Raw genomic sequence first — 22,572 nt, 5'->3', positions numbered from 1 at the left:
CAAAAAGGCAGCGATTTCTGGACGTGTTCCTGAGCCCATGACAGAATCATGTCCTTTTATTAATGTAGCGCTGCTTGAGGACAGCATCCCGACATTTTCAGAACTGGGTTTGGATCATAACCATGTCTCTGGGAAGTTTTTGCATAGAAATATCAATCTTACTCAAATACAATACATAGACTGAATTTATCTGCAAAAACTGTACACCTGTTTAAAAATGTACTTTTTGTAAGCTGCTGGGTTTAAATGAGTTAAACTACAATTAGCCCCTCCTGGGTAAAAAAGTGCTTTAATACCTTTAAAAAAAATGTCTACAGACTGTGTTGAAGAGATGGCGCCTGAGGGATGGGTCATACTTTTGTGTAAAACCAATTTTTACTACAAATTGGTGCAGTGAGTTAAAGTTACACTTATTTAAACAAGTGATTAAAGACATTTCTATTTAAAATGGCAGCCTGGTAAAAGGCACAGCCTCTCAAGCATTTGGGGGTAACCATAAAGAGACATCAGACATTAAAACTGCAGCAAACATCTGAAAAGATTTCACCATACCTAGCAGTAAAACACCACCCCCTGGTGGCCAGATATTTAATTACAAGTGCCTTTAAACCTCAAGGTAATTCCCCCTGCAGCAATATGAAGAAAAAAGCAAAAATATTCCACATTATTGAATTGAAAAATCTGATTTTATACAATTATGACTGAACCCTACATTGCTACTGTGGCACACAAATATTAAGTCAACTAAAAGATGAAAAAATGTATAAATAGAAGGTGAGAAATCAGAGGCAACAGCACTGTTTTACAAATCATTTTTATTTAAAGTAAAATAATCTGTGGAAGGCGACAGGAAATCAAATGTTGTACTGCAACAAGTCGACCAACTAATATGAAAACCATCTTTAGCATCTAAAGTTTTTATTATTACACAACGATGGCTTTAAATAACTCCACAACTATGTACTTATTCACAACCCTGTAAAATATAATTCATGGAAAAAATTATTCTGACATTTGACTTTAGGAAAAACAAGCCTGAAAAAAAAAGGGCTTAACAGACTAAGAATTAAGTTTTTATCTTTTAGGGTGTCATGATTCTGAAAATATGGGAAAACTGGTGTCTCAATCTATAAAACAAAAACATATTTAAACTATGTGTACAGATATTTTACCTGCTGCTTGGCTGCATCACTGGAATCAGTGCACAAACAGGACCTGTAAGACACGACAAACACAGGAATTAAATGTTTTCCAACACTGAAAGCATAACTAAAGGCCACTCTGAAACTCTGAGGTTTGGATCACAGAATATAAGTATTAGGTGTATTTCACTCAAACTGTAGTAAGCATGTCAGTTGGATGATATCCTATAATTTAGTTAAGTACAATCAACTAGTCAGTCATACAAAAAGCTCCAAATAAAACTACAGATTTATAAATGGCCTGCTATATCACACCTAACATGGCGAAGGAGATGAGCTGAAGACTTTCATCTACAGCAGCAGCCTCTCTGAAATCTAAGCAGGCGGATTAAATGCGGAAAAAATTAAGACTGTCGGCTGTGAGATTGTTAAAACTTGCACTTATTTTTCCTTAAAGGTACTTATTAAAATTGCCCTCTGCAAAATCTACCTGCTTAAGTTTGTTTTACACTTACCCCATTTGCGAGTCTTTGTCTTGCGTTGTGCTCTTAACGACTTGCACCATCTTGTGGTCCACAGTGGTATTACATGAATGTACGGCCCAGCACCAGTTGAACTTCGGTGGATATCTGTCAACATAACAAAAAGATACTGTGGGCATGAAGTCATAGCAGTCGTTTGCTCTAACAACAACGACAATTACGACATCTCAATCTGTCGAATCTCCAACATGGAATCAAATCGATCATGTTGTTTGACAACTTTGTAATTATTATTGTGAAGAGAGAACAGTAAACAGCACAAACATCAGTTTGTAGGCTAAAACAGACTCTACTGTATAGAAAGCCCATAACTGATTGCACACAACTTTTGAACATCAGAAATGTATCGCTCCAAAGTGACTTCATAGTAAGGCCAAATACAGTCACACATCTTATGAGAAAACCACGCTTATGAAGCAGTCATATGTTTGACTTACTAAACTGAAACAACGTTGCATACAAAGTCTAAACTATCAGCAGCACACAAGTACTTTGTGTGTTTTAGAATGCAAATATACAAGAGAGGAAAAAATGTTTTACCTGTTGTAATCTATTCTTTAGCATCGGTGACACCTGGTTAGGGTCTGTCACGTTTCCCAGATCCTTTTTTTTTTTTTTTTTTTTTTAAATAAAGTGAAGCAAATGATATGCAGAACTGCAGCACGCATGCACCTTGCAAATGCACAGGTCTCTCTCTCTCTCACACACACACACACACACACACACACACACACACACACACACACTCTAAATTATATAACTCATCAAGGGGGGTTTTGTTTCACTCCCCAAACATCAGTGAACAGTCCCCACAATGTGGGACTACAATATTAATGCAGCATACCAGTTCATGTTTGCGCATTTTACAGGCCAGTCAGATGCACATGCAAATATTTCTATTTCTACTGATCATTACATTCTTAAAATGTGTCCACAGGCAGCTCACTACCTCATTTTCTAAATACTATACTCATGTGCTTGTTGCATCTTTTTCATTGACAGGCTGTCCTAAAAGCTTTCTGAAAAGCCTTCAGCTGATCCAAACTGCTGCAGCTAGAGTACTGACAGGGACTAGAAAGAGAGAGCAGATTTCTCCCATATTGGCTTCTCTTCATTGGCTCCCTGTTAAATACAGAATAGAATTTAAAATCCTTCTTCTAATATACAAGGTCTTGAATAATTAGGCCCCATCTTATCTTAAAGACCTTATAGTCCCATATCACCCCAACAGAGCACTTCACTCTCAGACTGCTGGCTTACTTGTGGTTCCTAGGATACTTAAGAGTAGAATGGGAGGCAGAGCCTTCAGCTTTCAGGATCCTCTTCTGTGGAACCAGCTCCCAGCTTGGATTCAGGAGACAGACACCCTCTCTATTTTTAAGATTAGGCTAAAAACTTTCCTTTATGATAAAGCTTATAGTTAGGGCTGGATCAGGTGACCCTGAACCCTCCCTTAGTTATGCTGCTATAGGCCTAGACTGCTGGTGGGGGGTTCACATAATCCACTGTTATTCCTTCCCACTGTCACCAAGTGTTGCTCATAGGGGGTCGTTTTGACTGTTGGGTTTTCTCTGTATTATTGTAGGGTCTTTACCCACAATACAAAGCGCCTTGAGACAACTGTTTGTTGTGATTTGGTGCTATATAAATAAAACTGAATTGAAGATTATAAATTATTGGATTTTCAATCATTTTTGCTGCAGTGGAGAGAGGCTGGGGCATGTTTGCAATAAGGACACTGAAAGCTAGGGTCTGCACAAAAAACAGATGCTGTCAGCTTAAAAACTATCGACTGCACACACAAAATGTTTTTCCATCTCAGTTTTACTGATCTGGAAATGTCGATTATCTGCACCATTTCATAAATACATGAAACAACCAAAGTTGCCTGGTTGCTGCTGTAGTTTGGAGTACAGGGAAAACGTTTTGACCATCTTGTTGCAAACTATATACTAACTGTTCATCACTCACATAGCTTAAAAATTAATTTGTATTAATTACAGTATCACAATAGTATGTCCACTAAAGCTGAGCGTTGACATTCATTTAATTCCAACAACATGAAATTAAGTTAATGAATCAATGTCAGCGTTCAGCTTTAGTGGACATACTATTGAAATACTGTAATTAAAACTGTAAAAAAATACTGTAAAATTACATCATCTGTAAAGAAATGTATACAACAGCTTAAAGTCTGCTAGAAAACCATTTCTGAAAGAACTCTTTAAAATAGCAAGCTAACTAGAAATGTTGAGATAAATAATTAACCAATAATGTCTACAAAGGCTTTTTTCCAGCAGGCTTAACTCCTGTGGTCCAACGGCACACTGTTACTGACAGAAGCACCAACAGAAATTTTACTTTGGAGGAAATTACAAATTTTGTTCATAAAAAGACCATTTAATTGACTTTTTTCTGATCTACACCAGTTCACAAAAAAACTGCAAGTTACTGGAGTGATTTTTATCTTTTATTTATTTTTGGCCAAGTGAAAATGAACTGCAGCACCTCTCACTGTATTACATCCACAGCTAGACAGCGAGGGGGGGGGTCGCTACACTGTGTTCAGCTTCTTTGTGTACTTCAGTGTTGACTGAGCTGAGATCATGTTGGGAGTTGGAGCCATTTAAAGTTCAACAGCAGTTACAATGGAAATGACTGCAAATACGACACTAACAAATTATTAGCATTATGAGGAAGACAATTAGAGCAGTGTTTTTTTTTTTTTTTTTTTTTTTTTTTACTTCTCACAAGAAATATCTGCACAAATCAGTATGCTGAATTTATAGTGAGTGCTGTGATCATTAAAGCAGCAATAAACCTGATCTTTGTGGCTTTGAAAAAAGAAAAAAAAAAGTAGAGAAAGAAACAAAAGAAAGTTTAAAAATATAAATTTTGAAAATGTACATATTCTTCTTCCCAGAACTGAAGGGTAATCTGTGTGGGGAAACGGCTTAAAAAAAAGAAAAAAAAAAAAGAAGTAACCTTTTGTACACTGGTGTGTACTACTGCCTGCACTCAGCTTTAACCAGAGCACAAAGCAGCAAGAAGACACACTGATGTCTATAGCTTAATCAGGACTTTACAAGTCTTCATCCGGTAGCTTCATTAATTGGTTCCCACAACACGATACTGTCTAAATCAACACTGAACAGGCAAATCCAGATGATGGCTTTTAACACATCATTGCATAGAAAACAAGCTTTGAGACAAGTCATTAAAAGACTAAATAGAGCAAAATAAAGAACTGGGAAAGAGAACATTTGTAAGATGTAAAACAAATGAAAAGACTGACAAGTGCTTGAAGCCATCTTTCAGGCATAGTGGAGGTAATGTGGTGTGGATGGGGCTCTGCTAGTGGATACTGCTTGATTAGAAGCTATTTCCTTCTGCAACAGGACAAAGAACTATTAGGAAAAGAAGCAGTCAGCTGGTATTCATGTGGTTTAATACAATTTGTGTAGAGTACCTCATAAATCCTGACTGAGTGTAAGAAGTGTTAATAAAAAGACACTTTTCAATTACAAAGAAACAAGCTCCTACAAATGTTTTATTTCTCCTCACCATCAAATACAGGATGCACTGGAGCTGCAGAAACATTCACTCTCCATTAGTCTGAACATCTAATTAAAAATTTAAGAGAAAATGCAAAGGAAACACCACAATCAAAATGCAACACGGGAAAAACTGAAGCATTATATGGAAATAAGTGGACAGAGACAGATTTACCCTCAGGAAACTTTTTTTCTTAGGAAATGAAGTCTTCGTTTTCATCCCTACCTCTCAGTGCTAAGACTTCTGCCTCAAGTCAATGCCAACATTCTGAAAACATGCTGGCACTTGTTCGTTAATGGTACTGTAGGTTGTGAAAATGGCAGAAGAGGCAAAAACAACCAACAGTCACACACTATGGCCAAAAATACAGGGCTACACATCTGGCAACAAGTCCGTTTGTGAAATTTCTTCCCTCAGATATCCCACGGTCAAATGTAAGAGGTATTACTGTAAAGAGGAAGTGTTTAACAACCACAGCAACTCAGTCACCATTTCATTTTAGAGTGGGGTCACTGACTGCAGAGGTGCATAGTGTATAAATGTCGCCAACTGCAGCTGAGCTCCAGACCTTCTCTGGCATTAACATCAGCACAAAAACTGTGTGCCAGGAGCTTCATGGCCAAGCAGCTCCTGTAGGTGTAATGTGTAGGTGGCCCGGTACTTTTGTCCATATAATGTGCAATATTTGAACCAAATGGGATTTAACACTTGTCTAAGTTTCAGTAGTTGCTTATGTCAAATTATAAAAATTCCCAAGGGTTACATTTTACTTGTTAAGCATGACAGCCCACCTGTTGGAGGCGTTCAAAATCCCATGCTGACAAAGGCTAATGTTAGCATGTTACAGTGAACATAGCAACAGCACAAAACAAAAGCTGGGAACTGTTCATAACTAGGAAAACATTTTTGATACGGTTTGGACATATATATATAAATTAAAAAAAAAAAATCCACCAGTATCACATCAGCTTCCTGCTCCAATGTGTTAACATGCAGGCTAATTTGTGGTGAAGAAAAGGAAATGGGATTATCACAACTAATTGTCTTGTAATAAACAGAAAATTGCTGAATCATTACATCATGACAGTTATTATAGGGAACATATCACCATTTCACACCATTAGTTACTCTGCAATTCCCACGCACTAGTTATCACTGTTTATCCAAGCACTGTGCCTGTGCGAGCACATGCTGAGGACAGCAGTTTTTTAATGTTAGAATACATTCTTTTGTTGAAAACTGTAACCTCAATATCAGTACTATCAAATTTCAGGTATAGTGACACTCCGTCTGAGAAGTCAGTATTTGTGTTTTTGTAATCTTATTTTTTTTTTTTTAAAGTTAAAACTTCCTTAAAGCAACTTAAAATTTATCCTAGACAACAACAGTCAATGCAACTGCAAACCTGCCTACCCACAGAAGCATCCCTCGACATGCTCTGAAATGTTGCCTCCACAATGAGCGCACAAACCGCTTCATTTAGACCACAGAGAGAAGTCATTCGACAAAAAAAAAAAAAAAAAGTGGACAGTTTAGATAAAAAAAAAAACATGTTCTTTTATCAATCACAAAATAATGGCTCAGAAATTATAAAAACAAAAACAACATATCCCCCAGCAAACATATCCAAGTCCCAGGGATGGTAGTGGGTCAGCAAAGTGTAAAAACAAGAATTAGGACTCAATAACAGATCCATGAGTACCATGAGGAGTTAGTATCTGCGACGCTTGTTATTTGGCCCATCAAAGACTCCCCCTACTGGGCTGCCTCTTCCAAATCCCGGAGCTGGTCCAGCTTGAGTGCCCAATGATGGCGGCGGTTGCTGCTGCTGTTGTTGCTGCTGCTGCTGCTTTGGGGACTCAACATCGGTTCGGCCCCCCATGGGTCCACCTTGCGGGTATCTATCGTTTCGCTGTGATATAATTAGGCCAGCGATGCAGAAATGGCGGAACAATGAAGGATGGAAATAATTGTGTTGCAGGGATGGGATTTTTTTTTTTTTTAATGAATAGAGGCCAGAGGAGCGATGAGCCGAGGAGTACAGGATTTTCAAGAATGGATTTATAAGGTTCAGTCAGTGTTTAGTTTGATCCGAGGGTCACCATCCAAGAGTAAAAGGGAGAGAAATAAACCACGCAAACACAGGGAGAGAGAGGAATATAACTGTTAGTTAAATCTCCAGTTTTAACAAAGTTCTTCAAATCTTAAATAATTCTTCCTCAAATATAAAGCTTCTGAGGGTCAACTGATGTTAAATTACTAGCTCTAAAATTCTTTTTAGCAATTTCTTGGAAACCAAATGTTTACAGTAATGGAAAAACTTCTTCCAATATAAACCATCTCAAGCTTTAATTTATTTTTCTATATACATTACCATGGCTCCATTCTCTGACATCAATGGTGTCCCCATTTTTGCTGTTCCCTCTGGGCCAATGGGTCCTCCCCTTCCACTCATGCCCATCATTTGACCTTGGTTACCACTGGGCCCTGCAGAGGCCTGGTTATAGCCATCTACATGCAAAACAATGGAGCATCGGTTGGTTTTTTTGTAATTTAGTGCAATTAATGCACTCAATGGTAGCTTCAAGATAGAACTATTATTACAGTTCTGAAAGTTAACATTGGTTTTTGGTCAAAAGCTAAAAGAATTTGAAACTTACAAGATGTAATAGAACAACCAAAGGGGAATGAATCATTTTTAGAAAATTTCACAGGAATCCATCCAAATCTTGTGGCTGCATTAATGTAAAAATGGAAGGTCAACCTCAGAGTCACAACAACATAAAGCCAAGGTCACCAAAATCAGGAGGCTACATCACACAATTTTTTTTTTTGCAGAATTTCACAGCAATTCAACAATGGAGCAACCAAATGAGTGAAAATACCATAATATTTTAGATTTTAAAATTTTTTTAAATTTTTTCTTTTTCCACAACCAAAAAACCAATGTTAATGACTGTCCAAAATTTTAACTTATGTTGCAAAAGTATTACAGAGACTGACTCACAGTAGATGAAAACCAGAACAAAAGAGCTAAAACGCCAAGTCGCAAAGTCCATTTACTTCTAATAACCAACCCTTGGATTGCACATCACCATAATCACAGAAAATACATAGCTGAAGTAGTTAGAAAGTAATACTGGACTGCATTTAAAGTAAATTTTAAAAAAAAGACTTCGACAGACATCACAGATTCGTTATTCAAAAGTAAACCCACACGACAAAGTACTGTGACTACTGTGTACATTTGTGATGATAATAATAATCAACATGACTTGAGAATGGCCATTAATCTGACATCAGAGACTATTTAATATATTTACCATATTAGGACAAGGTTTCTTTTACCAAAGAGAATGTGTAACCAAAAGAAAAGGAAAAAACGATTGGAAAACTATGGACAGCATTTTCGGGAAAAAAAACAAAACCCCCCCCCCCAAAAAAACAAAAAGAACTTGCACTAGATATTTAAGTGCACAAATACATAAACTATTACTGCTACATGTACTACAATGCCATGAACTCAGTGTACCCGTATACCATTTCATCCAGTGGTTACAGCAGCATACTGAGGGGGGAAAAAAATAAATAAATAAATAAATCAAATATGGGCGAGTACAATATCAAGTTTCAGTACTAGCATAACCTTTATAAAGCCACAGAGTATTTTTACACTGTTTTTAGCACAGTACTTGAAACTACCAGTTTTTTGGCTGGGCATAGTAATTTTATGATTTCATTATGGCATTATCGCCAGGATAAGTAAAAGTCATACTATAGAAAAACAAAGTTAAGCACGTGTATTCTTTTTTATGACTACGTTCACACTGCAGCCTGAAGTGACCCAATTCCGATTTTTGTGAAATCAGATTTTTTTTTTTTTTGGCGTGGTTGTTCACATTTCCAAATAAATGCGACTTGGATGTGATCTGCGTGTGAACAGCAGACGAACCTGAAAGTGTCCCGCATGCGTAGTAGAGGACGCGATAACGTCACATGTAGCGAGCGCGCTCAATGTTTGCGTAAGTCACACATTTTCCTTCCCGCGTCCGTGTAACGGGATGCAGAATAGTGATGTTTGTCGAGTATCAATGACGTGCAGGTCAGATAAATGCGACCTGGCCGTACACACTCAGATCGCATTTGAATAGATTGGATACCGGATTTAGGACCACATATCCAAGTGGCCTGGGTCGCATTTGAAAAAAATCTGATCTGTGTTGTTCAGACTGGCATGAAAAGATCAGATAAAGGTCGCATGAGGGCGAAAAAAAAAATCGGATTTGGGTCACTTCAGGCTGCAGTGTGAACGTAGCCTATATTATCTATAAATTTTAAATGACAATGTGTCATTGTCAGTGTGTAGGATTTGGCTGGACTAGTGATGAGGTTGCAGTTTGCAACCAGCTCAATACCATCGCTTCACCATTGCCAAATGTGTAGTCGAACCTACGGTGGTTGTACTTCACTCTCTATGTATCTAATAAAGTAGAGCTCAATGTCTGGGTATTATCAGATACCGCAGAAAAATGATGACACACCATGACAGGTCCAGTGAAAGAGAACCCACTTTCCATATACAGAAGAAGAGTTCATTCTGTTTCTACACTAAACTGTGAGATTCTGGAGATGCTACACATCAGCCTTAGCAGTTCATCACTCCTTCCAACTCTTTACATTGAATTAAAAAGGTTTTCTGTGAGCTTACACTCTGAGTGAGCAAGTTTTAGCCAAAACAGCGATGAAATTATAAATTATAATGCTGCACTTTTGTATGTACTGTATGTTGTGAAATTCTTACAGCACTGAGGCCGGCATATGTATTGAATTCCTAACTAGTTGTATAATAAAGAAAGTCTTTGTTGCTGCAACCAAGTTAGCTATTAAAGCATCTGCTATATACAACTACATCATTTATTGTTGCCAAAAATCAGTTATTACCCAAGTTAATATCATGGATCACATTAGCTGATAAAGTAATTTGTAAAGCTGTTCAACTAGCATTTCCAGTCAGATAGCAATAATGTTAACAAGCAAAAACCGAAGGTCACCTGTAACTACCGGTAAGCTATGCTACATGAATCTGTCTATACTTATGCTTGTTTCGCGCTTGAGTGGGGGTAGCGTGAAGACAGTCCACATTCAGTCACGGACAGTCCCTCGACCTGCAGAGAGTGCTTGCTGTCAGGTGGGGCGGTGTGTGTACCTTTTGTGATGTATTTTTTCTCTTTTTTTTCTGCACCCCTTCCCTATTCCAGCCTACTCGTCAACTAAGGAGGACTGCACAGGAGCATGTTTGCAGTGGGTGAAAATCCCTCTTTTCACTGTCCAAATGGAAACGTGTCTGTATATGGACACATTTATGGAACCATAAATTACTCTTTACTCTGCAACATTGGCTGTTGGAATCCTTTAACTCTTTCCCTACCACAAAGACGACATTTGGCGACCTCCCCTGTACCCAAATGATGAGCATCAACACCTCATTCATCTATATCGATTGACAGACCAACATCTGGATCGATCGACATCCATCCATCCATCCCGCTATCTCTCAACAAAGACGTAGTTTAACGGCCATTTGAATAGGTTCGGGGTTTATTTCTGGAAGCAGGTCTGAAATATGACAAAAACCACTCAGTTCACAAAACAGAAACAAGGGTTACTCCTAGTAGGCGTCCAAGAGTGAAAGAACTTAAAAAAATGTAAAAAGGAAGAGCCAATAAGCCCCAGGAGTTGAGAGCGCTCACATTCAAGAGAATATTTTGCTATGTTAAGTAGTTTGCAATTGTTCCGTAACACCAAGCATTCACCAACGTTAGCCAAAGGAAAGCCAGCTCATGTTCAGTTTGAACCAAAGAAAGTTCCATGTATGAATTTAACGCCCTATCTACTATAGGACTTAACTAAGTAAAATTGTTATTTTCTGAGGCACTGAAGGAGGTCATTGTGGAACAAGCACAGATATCTCACTATTTAATTCTTGCAGAAAAACTGACCAAGATTGTTTGCATAAAACTCAGTCCACAGTTTGTAGATGCAACCAATGAACCAGCAAAGGTCCTACTTTTTAAGCTGCATTATAGTCTGTTCACACATTGCAGAATTATTCATTATTAGGAACTTCTGTATTGCCAAAGAGTGAGATTACCACCAGCTTGCGTGCTCTAAAATTTTATATAATGTACCTATAACAGTGTAATCTCAATCTTCTTGAATAATTGGGAAATACTTTGACATTTAAAACAATTTTTTTCTTTAAAAAAGCACTGCAGATAGAGCAGTTCAGATGAAACATCAGAGAAGTGCACGTAAGTCAGATATCACACTGCAAACCGAATACTATAGCCACTTTAAATAAAGTGCTCCGGACATGTCGCTACAAACTGCATTTAAACAAGTCACTGCAGACTAGTTTATGAAGGTGATGTGCAATCCTGGGTTATAGACTTTTTTATGGTGAAAAGCTACCATTAAAATTTAACAATATGTCCAAGTTAGATGATCACAGACTCCAACATCAGTCCCCGGCCCCTCATCCCACACTCAGCAGATCACCAATTGTTGAAGACATGATTTTCATTCCCAACAAAAGAAAAATAAATACATCAGTATGTACTGCAAGGCTGAAGGCCAAGACTTGTACAACTTACAAATTTCACATTAAATTCGTGAATACCATTTATAATAGTGTTTAACATGTATAATTCAATTTTATTTATATTGTCACCTAAAGGTGGTGTATTATCCATTATGTCAGACCTGCATAGAGCTGAGGATGAAGGCTCAGAGACCCAATAGTTCTTAAACTATGTCTGCTCATAGACATTCAGTATACTGTACAGAGTCCATGTTGCTATGAAGATCATTTACTTTCTACTGCTGTGCATCCCAACTGACATTTCCCATTGAAGAGAGAAGAGAAAAAAAAAAAAAAAAAAATCAAACTATGCAACATATGTGAATAAGGTTATAAATAAGCCATTGAGGATGCAAGAACAATTAAAACTGGTACATGAAAACAATTCACTTGATCTGGTTTTTGTATTAACCAGGCCTTACAGATTCATGCCCGTACCTCCCATATTAATGGCTCCACGAGGGCCCAGCTCACCCACTCTCATTTCCTGTTCTCTCTGGAAGAAGTGAAGAGAAGCCTTCAGAACAAAACTGCTAAAATACAAATGCTTTGCGGATAACCTACTGCAACACACTCACAAATTATTACATTTCCACACAGCCACACTTGGATAAATAGCAGTTATACTAAAGAGACTTTAGGGTTAGCTTCAGTGCTTCTCTGTCTATTAAAACAAGGTCTTTTTTTTTGTTTTTTTTGCAACACTTTAGATCAAATTAAAGTGTTAATATCTGACACACCAAGTTGACCCAGAAATTAGCACCTCAAGTCTTGAGATGTGCTCATACTTCAGGAAGGACAGATAGTGGGTGCACATATAGTGTGTTCTCCACGTGTGACTCCAAAGACAAGATGGTGACAGCAACACTGCTCTAAGTGTTACTTCATTTGTATTTGATCAAGTAAAAAAAGCAAATTAAATACAGCATCCATTCTGCCTTTCTCCACATCATCAACGATGGCGGCACTCGTAATGCACGCTCCCATTGCCTTCAAAAATGAAAGCACAAACACATTGCAGTACAGTATGTGCAAGTGTTTCTCCCACAATATTAAAAAAGTAAATAGTTGTTGTTTATGTATTAATGTATCGTACATCCACCAGCTTTGTAATTTTTGCTTTGCATTGGAAGCTAAGCACAAAACACACACCTACCTATCATTTAATCAGCCAAACAGCTACTGGCAATCAATGGTGTTAGACAGGCCAAGAGTTAGGCCTCTTTTCCACCAGTACCTACTCGGCTCGGCTCAACTCAACTTTTAGGGTATTCCATTAAGTGGTAGTACCTGGTATCAGCTACTTTGTTTCTTTTTTTAAGTACCCACCCAGCCAGGTTTGTAAGCGAGCTGAGTCGAGCTGAAAATGTGATGTCAGATTGCAGGCCGCTGATTGACCAGGAAGTGACATCACTAGATGAGTCACAAGAGTGACTCCTTCACAACAATCAAACCCGCTGTTTTTGAAATCCAGCAATGAGGGAAATAACTACACACTAAGACATTTTTGTGCTTGGCGGCTGACGACAGAATCCAGATGGCGCGACTGTTGGTGACGTGTACAAATGACAACACAGGACCTTCGGGCCGCCTTGCTATAACAACCCTACCCACATTGAGGCGGCACTCAATTGTAATGGAAAACGACTGAAGCGAAGTAGAGTCGAGTCGGTACTGGTAGAAAAGAGACTGTGGTGATAACTGTAGAAAAGGTCAGTTTGGTGTGTCAGAGCTCGTGTAAAAACTTTGTTCGGTCACTGATGCTTTTTCCACATTCTCCCACACCACCACCGAGACATTTCTTTCACACACACACACACACAAAAATACTGTATTTACAGATACACATATACTCCTGTAGACACAGAATGTAAATAAGATTCAGAACAGACCTCATCCAGTCTGAGAAAACATGTGCCCTGAAAATAATGTTCCCCTTTAAAACAAATTAAAACTTGTATGAGCAGGTCTATATTATAATCTATCAATGTTGCAAACATTTTCATAACGTAATCACAACCTATAAAACAGCCATAAATAGTTCAGTTAGGCAGCCATTTATAATTAGTTCCACAATATATCACTGGGGAAGATGGGAGAGGACACAACTTACTGGAAATGCTGTGACTGAACTTCTGTACCGTTTACTGTACTTACCTTTAAGTGGTCACTATGTTGCAGTTATAAGAAAACTGACAAGCAAATTTGCTTAACATTATTGCACTAAAGTACAGTATTATCAAACAGTGGTAATTGCCTCACAGCTACTTTAAACACTAGAGGGCAGCAAAGGCAGGATTCATAATATTGGAGACAATAATCCAACGTATAAATACTACAAACTGCAATGACACGATAGCAAGATTAAAAAAAAAGAGCCTTTTACTCGTCATTGCCAGATATCAATAATGAAAAAGAAAAAAGGCTGTGAAACACAAATATAGACTCATGATCAAAAATATATTTTCCTTATTACACAGATGTTAATTCTTAAAAAGGTCTACATGGTAAAATTTTTATGTAGACTTTACTGTGCACATTAATGCACCTTACATTTTTCAAGCTGACAGAGGAAGATAATGTGGAGCTTGAAGTAGCACCTGCACTGACACACAAAACACAAACACAACCCTCTTAGCTCAAAAATAATTCTACAAAAAAATCATTTTCAGTCCTTTTTGTATCGTTTTAACTAACATAAATGAACTAAGTATCTGTTTTTCCTTACTACTCTAACAGTCGGTTCATAAGTGACAGATGGCAGACATATCCTAGGTACATTTGTTCAGCATCCATTTGCTATGTGAAAGTAAAGACAGACGCCAACAGGACCTTTAAACACAGCAAAGGACATGAAGAGAAAAGTTATAACAAATTAATAAAATACAGTATCATACCACCACTTACACACAGCAATCATAAGACTACACTTCACTCAAATATACTCACTTGAAATTCTGCAGATTACATGGCAGACTGGTCACATCATTACATACACTCACTGCTATTAAAACCTACACCCACGTTGCTTTTTGACAGTTTATCATCTAAGCCCTCAGCATGTTGTTAGAAATGGATTATTAATAAACTCTGAAAAGAAACATTTCTAAGTCAAGTCCTAAATGTCACAGTTTAATAAGATAAGACAGGTTTGGTTGGATGTCATGTTTTATTACATTGCAAATGGTTTTCCTTCGGCTGAAGTTACAATTACGTTGGGTGGCGCCAAAAATGTCACCATGTAGCAGCAGCTCTATTCACACAACCATCTATCTGTTTTCAGATCATTTAGAAATCAGCAGTTACAGCTGGCAGTGCAGCAGAGCTGCGCTGTTTGACTTCAGTGTTCTAGCTAATGGTTGATCACCAGGCGCTGCGCCTTGCTGAGACGCCCTTGCGCCAGGCTAAGGATTTCACCGCTTCATTTTCAGAACTCTGCTGTCACTGCAATTAGCCAGCAGGAGTGCACCCCGCGGACTCCTCCCTGGCTAGATCGCTGCTTGTGCCTGTATCATTTCACTGCAATTTGCAATCTACCACAGAGGCGGGCAGTTTCATTCACAATGTGCATGTTTGATCTAGCTACGGTCGCATGTCAGCTGTTGTTTTTCTTTATTTCAGCTGTAGCCACCTGAATGATCACTATAACCACAGTTTGCTAGCAGGGGCTGCGATTAGCACTAGCAATCGTTTGGTGCCTGAAGCCCCCCCCCCCCCCCCCAGTACCGAGGGGCTCCGTCAAAATGTTTTCATGCTTTAATCCATGATTAGTGACTAAAAATAGACCTGCAGTAGAAACGTAATTTGGAGGATGCTTGTGAATAAAAAGCATTCCAGCATTAAGCTCATGCAGCCCCCAGTTTTTCAACAAACACACAACAGCAGTTGTTTTATGTGCAGTCTGTCTGCACAACGCGCAGCAAGCGCAAAGAGGCAGAGCCTTTACTGAGACGGTGAGCTCAGGTGGAGCGAAACGTTTTTCTAGCGTCCCAAGCAGCAGCGCTTGCTCCTGTAAGCACATTAAAACCTTTACTGGGAAACAGCTGGAGGTCCTTCATCAACCACCTGATCAGCAACATGAAGAAAAGAGAACTTTGCAGCTGCTCCATCCACCGCTGTTTATATCACACAGAGAAAGATCTGCAGTACGGAAGTTAAAATATGCTGATGAATTGTTAATACAAAAAATTATTTCTTATCTGATTACTTGATTAATTGATGGAGTAGTCAATAGAATACTCAATTACTAAAATAAATAAATAAAAATAAATAATAAAATAAGGCCTGATTTAGAGTTCTGCGTCAGTCCTACATACACAACCGAAAATCTTCTCTGAACCTAACCTGACATGCACCTTGAGAAATGCAACTACGCGTCCACAAAGACTGTGATTAATGCCTAGATTTCAGAGGTGCTTTCTGGTTACATATGTAGGCCCCGTCACTCAATTAACAAATGGGAGAAGCTTTTAGCGGTTAGCATTAGCTTGCTAATTAGCATTAGCATCACTGATGGGGCTGATAAAAATTTCTGGCTAGAACCCTGCTTCATGTTTGGTTTAGTGCATGTGCACCCTGCTAACAGAGCGGAAACTAAGGCTACTACATCTCCTTACAAAAATGTGTAATGTTCCACAAGACTGTTGAGGACTGATACATTAATTGCTTGAATACCAGATACTGCAAGGCATCAGCTATATGATAAAATGTAACCTAAAACAACAGTTCTACAGTAAATACTGCTGTTAGTAATTTTGTATGTAAGGCTATTGCAGTTATTTAAGTAAAACTAAAAAACTAAAGAGCCCCCACCCCACCCCCCAAACTAAATCAGCTTGGAAAGATGTGACAGTCTTATGATAACTTTCGTATCTGATTTACACAAAAAACAACAAGTCTGAGATGGTGATGCAGTTACCATGATTGCCCCAACTACAACTAGAGCCTTGAGTAGCTGCATTATCTTGCTTCACTCCAATGGAATTGAAAAATAAATGAAAGAAAATTAAAAACAAGCAATGGCAGATCATGGACCCTCGCAACAGTTCCTGGGAGTTAGCAACAAATAGTAGCCGCGCCATACAGTTACAGCTGCACACACATTTGGGATGTGCTTGAAAAAAATGTTTTAATAGCACATCTAAATCAAATTCAATTATATACAGCTTTATGAATTATTGTAAAATCCAGTCTAGTGAAACAGATTTGCATTACACACTCATCAGGAAAATAGCCATTTCTGTGATACATGGCTACAAAAAGAGCATATTTGAGACTAGGACTGCAACGATTCTTTGAGTAACTCGATTAATTCGATTATAAAAAATCCTTCATCAACCACCTGATCAGCAAGTTCCAATGTGAAGAAAAGAGAGCTTTGTAGCTGCTCCATCCACCACTGTTTGTTTCACACAGAGAAAAACTGCAGCGGAAGTTAAAATATGCACATGAACTGTTAATATGAACAAAGTATTTATCATCCGATTACTTGATTAATCGATGGAATAATCAATAGTTGCCGCCCTATTTGAGATATCTAGTAAATAAAGTGTTCCTGGCTTTATGATTTTGCTGTGAAACAAATTAACAGCAACATGCTCAACTATGGCAACAATGACTATGTTAAGAAGGCAGGTAAGGCTCGCCGTTTACACTAATCTAATCCAAGACTCTTACTACTCAAGGGCTCTGACTGCAATAATGAAATATTACAGGCTTCCATAAACAGGAAATGGAAAACACTGTCTCTACTTAAATCAAATAAAACTGACACAAAAACTATGGGAAATACAGTCTAGGTGATGCAAAAAGAAAAACTGGAAAAAACATGTTCTGCTCACCAAAGAACATAGACTGTATATAAAACACAAACACAGCCACCGGGTCTGGAAACTGAAGCCAATGCAGAAGTACCTGAATGTGCAACATCACTGAGTGCTGATCGGTGCCAGCCGGTAGTTTATGGGACTGACGAGTTGTTTAGATTTGGCAGGACAGCGCGTTAATTTAGCAGCAAACTCAGGTCACACAAATGTTTGGATTCATGACATTTCATCATGGTCGTCATTTGTCAGAAGATTAGTGCTTTGGCTGGAAGTCAGTTTAATTTAATCAGTTTCTAGTTGCACAGTTTTAGCGTTGGTGGAATGCAATGCACACTGAGTTGGTATGATTGTTCTAGAGTGTTGTGACCAGAGAAACAGTCATCATCCCTAATAATATTGGTTATTAAAGTTATAGTAAGCTATCTTGTGATACCTGATTTTTGAAGTGTTATAACTTCTTGTTCCAAATAACCAAGACAGTAACAGCCATACGGCAAACTCAAAATTTCAAAACAACCATCCAAAAAACGAGGGCCAATGCCACAGCGGCTGCATCCATCTTTCATACAGTCTATGCTAAACGTGAGCTCAGGCGCAACTTCAAGCTTCCTGGAATTTGTTTGACTAATTGCTGCAAACAGAAGAGTGTGCAGCACTTTTCCTACAAGCTTCACATTCTGCCAAACTAGATTACCACACAAACCCGACTCTAAAAACAAAGTGTTTCTACATGTTTCTAGTAGGATACAGACCTGAAGCAACAACTACATCCAACATTTGGCCTGACATACTCACGCTTCTGTTTAAGGCTCTTAGATTATGACTTCAAACAACCCATAACACACCCTCTATGTAGGACCGTGTTTAATAATGACATTTTCCATATTTAATAAGAATATCTGTCATGCATGTCACATAATTAACAATTCTCTCTTTCAAACATAATTTTTTCATATGTCCGGGAAAGATCATCGCATTAAAGCCCCTTCCCCAAGAAATACCTCAAAGAAACTGATTGTAGCAGATACAAAAAAACAAAACACTACAACAATAACGAGTCCAACAACTAAAGGTAATGCAGTAAGATGCAAAAGACACAGCTCAGTATTAATGGCTGTACAAGCTGTATCGTGCCACTTCTAGTATGTCAAAGAGAATCTATTTATAACCCTACACTGTGTATGTTTATGTTTAAATTTCTGAAAATGATTAAAAAAAAAAACTGGTCTAATGTGACACAAATGGAACAACGCCAGCCTTTGGGCTAACTTTCTGGCTGATGGTATTAACTGCAGGTGGCTGTGTATCTCACATCACTATAAAAACTAACTGGACAGGTGTGTTTGGATGTGTGTGCTCCATCTGTACTCACATTTTCCATGTAGTTTGGTTTGAAGCCATCTGGTTGGCGTCTCAGGTCGTCCTGTTCTCTGTGCCTCATCAGCTCCTCTTCTCTCCTCCTCCTCTCCTCCTCATGCCTACAGAGTAAAGAGACGAATGAGTGAAATAATATAGATCAATTAATACGAAGCATGAAAAAGCTTAGAAAGAATGCACCGCATCATCAGAGTGATTCTACTCCGGTCTATTTTATTTATACGTGACCAAAATAAAAGTCACAAGTCTGATTACCTTAAAAAAATAAAAGCCCACAACTTCACTAATCCACAAAAGTAAGTGAAGTGAAACAATATAATTTGCCCATCCACAGTAGATACTAAATTGCATTCTCAAGAACTTTGTTAAAGTGCTCTAATGGTCTTCTTAAATAAAGACACACACCTCATCTCTATCTGCTTTCGTCTCTGTAGCTCTTGGTTGCGAAGCTCCTCGAGTCTCCTCAGCTCCTCCTGACGTCTCATTAGATCTACATGAAAGACAACGTAAAGAGTTCATCCATGGAAGGAGAGACTGACTGGAAAGACAGCTGACTGTAATTTATTTTTCACAGAGCTCTGTGCAATTAAAGCTTTTAATTTGATTTATTTTTAAATCAGAGGATAACCTTATAAAGAATATTATTAGCCAATTCATTTACAAAAGTGTCCATAAACATTCCTTCCATCTGCTACAAATATTATCTAAAGACGTGGAAAACACGCTCAAATGACTAAAGCATTACGAGGTGTTATCCAAGATGGCAGGCTGGTATTAAACTCCATACATAAAAGAGCAATAAAGGCCGCAGTCCATACCTTGCCTCATTAACATGAGCTGATGTTCATGCTTGGCTGACTCCAGCTCAGCCTCGAGTTTCTCTTTAGCCTCTTTGATGTTCCTGTCCACCTGCTCTCTCTGCTGTTTCTCCATCTCATCCAAAGCTTTCCAACGAGACGAGAACTCAAACTCGAACGTCCCCGGCTGGGCAAAACGTGGCTTCTGCTCTCGTTCCCTGTGAAGAAAAGACAAGTACTGTCAATAACTATAGTTTTTCCTTCAGTATCAATGGAAGGAAACTCAGAAATCCACCTGTGTTACAATGTGGCCTCTGTGCTTACTTATAGTACTTTGGAGTTTTTTGCAGCAACTTTTCAGGCAGGCCATCCTCATCATCAAGGTGCTCCGCAGGCTCCACAATGGCAGGACAGGGTGTACTGAGGACAGAAGAAACTGTTAAAACTTCCTCTGACAGTAGCAGACAGTGGTCAATGAAATATTTGGGAGGCCGCATATGTACATTTAGCAACTTGTTTTAGCATTTTATACATTTTAATTTTTTTTAATCTGTTTATGAGTATCGTTAGTTTACCACTGGGCAGTCCCCTCTTATTTTGAAAGTTCAGTTGCATTTTGCACAACTGCTGGCTCACTGTCCAGGCTGCCACTGGGGAATTTCTCAGTATCATTCAGCTGCTTCTCCAGAGTTTCTCTCATTCTGCAGATGGACTCCAGCTCTGTTAACCTGGAGTGCAGCTGGAGACAGCAGCCTTCTTCTTGCTCCAAGCTGGAGGATCACTCTAACCAGTATCTGCAGCAGGTGGAAAACTGGTTTGTGCGATGCTATGCCAAGGTCGCTCAGGCGAGTACTGTCGCCAGCTGCAGTCCAAGGAGATAGAGCTGGGGTTCATCCGCATGAAGAGAGTCTCACTGGAGAAGCAGTTGATTATATTTCTCACATATTTGTGACAAAATGATTAAGGAATTAATTTCTGAAAACATGTCCAGTGGTGCATGCTCATACTCATTGTAACAATCCTGAAAAACTTTGCCCCTGGCAGTATTGGTGATACTGATGAAGGATGACAAAATAAAGACTGAATTTTGTGGTTTTGTTGTAATTTTAAAAGAAAAACAAGGTTCTCCAAAACAGACAATGTAATTAACAAATGTATATCAGAATGCATTTGTTAATTACATTCAAGTGTTTTCAACCCATCAAACAACCTCCTCCCTATGCTCCTTACGTGGTCAGCAGCAGTGCTCCCTCAGTGCAGCGCTCCAGAGCTTTACGTGCTGCTACTTTGTTTGCAAACTCCACAATGCCTCTCCCAGTGGGACGCCCGCGGTCATCTGTCACAACAATAGCCCGCTCCACTGGTCCAAACTGAGAAAACGCCTGAGGATGCAAAGAGGTGAGGTAACCTTAAATCAGCAATGCAAGAGGGGGAAGAGACAAAGATTTCTGGCTCGTGTCCGCTCTACCTGTTCCAGCAGTTCGTTGGTGACCACAGGCAGCAGATTGCGCACTGTGAGCGCAGCGCCGTGAGTGGCAAAGCGGACTCTGATTGGTCGATTATTCAAAATAGTCCCATCCAGCTCGGCTTTAGCAATCTCTGCTAGAGTACGGGTTTCCTGAAGGGAGAAAGGTGGTTTTTCTCAAAACTGCTTTCACACAACTTAAAACGTATCTAAAGTGGCATCACCCATTAAGATGTAAAAAGAAACATTTAGTATCAAATTATAAGACGTAAGCTCGCTGTGGTAATGCTAACATAACCCCTTGCTAAGGTGGCTTAATCCCGGTCCATTTCCAAAAACAAACCCTGCGATGCTTCGTTACGAAAGCACACGGTAAAGCCAGAAAGTTAAACTCTTTATCCATACCAGGCGAATGAAGCCGAAGCCCCGCTCTCTGTTGATGAACACCTCGTTAACGTTCCCATATTTAGCAAACATGTTTTTGAACTCCTCCTCCGGAATATCCTGCGGGAGACTGCCGACAAAAAGACGGGATCGCTGGGTGAACGTCTTCTCACCCGGCTTTCGAAAACTAGTAATGTCTAGGGTCATTTCTGTCGGGCCTTCGCCGCTTCCTTCTGCGGCTCCTTCCGTTTGCTCAGCCGCGGGAGACTGCCGCGGCGGCGGGGCCGCGCTGTCTTTGTTCGCCGGTGTCTGCTCCGCGACCGGGGAGTCGGTTCCGCGTCTCGTCGGTTGGGGAGAATTGTTGCTTTGCATATTCATTTGTTGTATATTTCGGTTAGCCATGATTGGAATAGTTCTTTTATGGAAATGTGCTTAACTTTGATAAACTGGCTGCACACTAAAGATGCTCACAGATGCCTCCAAATTTTAAAGATGGCGACGGTTGCGTGCGCAACTTTCTTCCAGTTCTCGAGAGATTTGTGGCAGATGCAGCAGGTAAGAGCTAGAACAGGTTCAGGAGCTCAAGTAGATGATATATTTATAACAACTGTACTTATACAGTGTACGGTTTATGCCACAGCTGCGCTAAATTAACAGTATTGGTACCAAAATAATTTTTGATTGATTGATGATACTTTATTGATCCCACAATGGGGAAATTACAGTTAACAGAACACCCATCCAAGAAGACAAACAGAACAAACATGGGGAGATAGGTGAACTGTGGCCATGCTGCCCCCCCCCCCCCCCCCCCCCCCTTTCTGGAGGCGCTGCCATTTCAAAGA

At 39.1% G+C, this 22,572-nt stretch overlaps 1 protein-coding gene across 4 annotated transcripts; it reads right to left on the bottom strand.

The window, feature by feature from the left end:
• Positions 1–886: 886 nt before the first annotated feature.
• On the bottom strand, positions 887–22,217 carry LOC115794859 (paraspeckle component 1-like). 4 transcript variants are annotated; one of them, XM_030750539.1, is made up of 10 exons: positions 21,749–22,217; positions 21,347–21,496; positions 21,109–21,260; positions 20,203–20,298; positions 19,900–20,096; positions 19,487–19,571; positions 19,077–19,182; positions 12,318–12,375; positions 7,614–7,750; positions 4,955–7,151 (listed from the first exon to the last, which is right to left on the bottom strand). In XM_030750539.1, the coding sequence occupies exons 1-10, from the start codon at positions 22,127–22,129 to the stop codon at positions 6,951–6,953; spliced, it is 1,563 nt and encodes a 520-aa protein (XP_030606399.1). In that variant the 5' UTR covers positions 22,130–22,217; the 3' UTR covers positions 4,955–6,950. The 4 variants fall into 4 exon arrangements, 2 of the variants coding, with proteins under 2 accessions (XP_030606399.1, XP_030606413.1); XR_004021210.1 differs by lacking the exons at positions 4,955–7,151; positions 7,614–7,750; positions 12,318–12,375 and adding exons at positions 887–1,215; positions 1,658–1,771; XR_004021209.1 differs by lacking the exon at positions 12,318–12,375 and having other exon boundaries at positions 7,013–7,151.
• Positions 22,218–22,572: the final 355 nt, after the last annotated feature.

This window comes from Archocentrus centrarchus, chromosome 2 (assembly GCF_007364275.1).
Source record: "Archocentrus centrarchus isolate MPI-CPG fArcCen1 chromosome 2, fArcCen1, whole genome shotgun sequence".
Classification (NCBI taxonomy): Eukaryota; Metazoa; Chordata; class Actinopteri; order Cichliformes; family Cichlidae; genus Archocentrus; species Archocentrus centrarchus.
This window is presented reverse-complemented; position numbering and strand designations above follow the sequence as displayed.

Excerpts from the sequence above, each read along its gene's own strand:
- LOC115794859 (XM_030750539.1), bottom strand. The coding sequence starts at position 22,129 with ATGGCTAACCGAAATATACAACAAATGAATATGCAAAGCAACAATTCT. Across the intron at positions 21,497-21,748 it reads GCTTCGGCTTCATTCGCCTG|GAAACCCGTACTCTAGCAGA; the intron begins GTATGGATAAAG and ends TTCTCCCTTCAG. Across the intron at positions 20,299-21,108 it reads GGAGCACTGCTGCTGACCAC|TACACCCTGTCCTGCCATTG; the intron begins GTAAGGAGCATA and ends TTCTGTCCTCAG.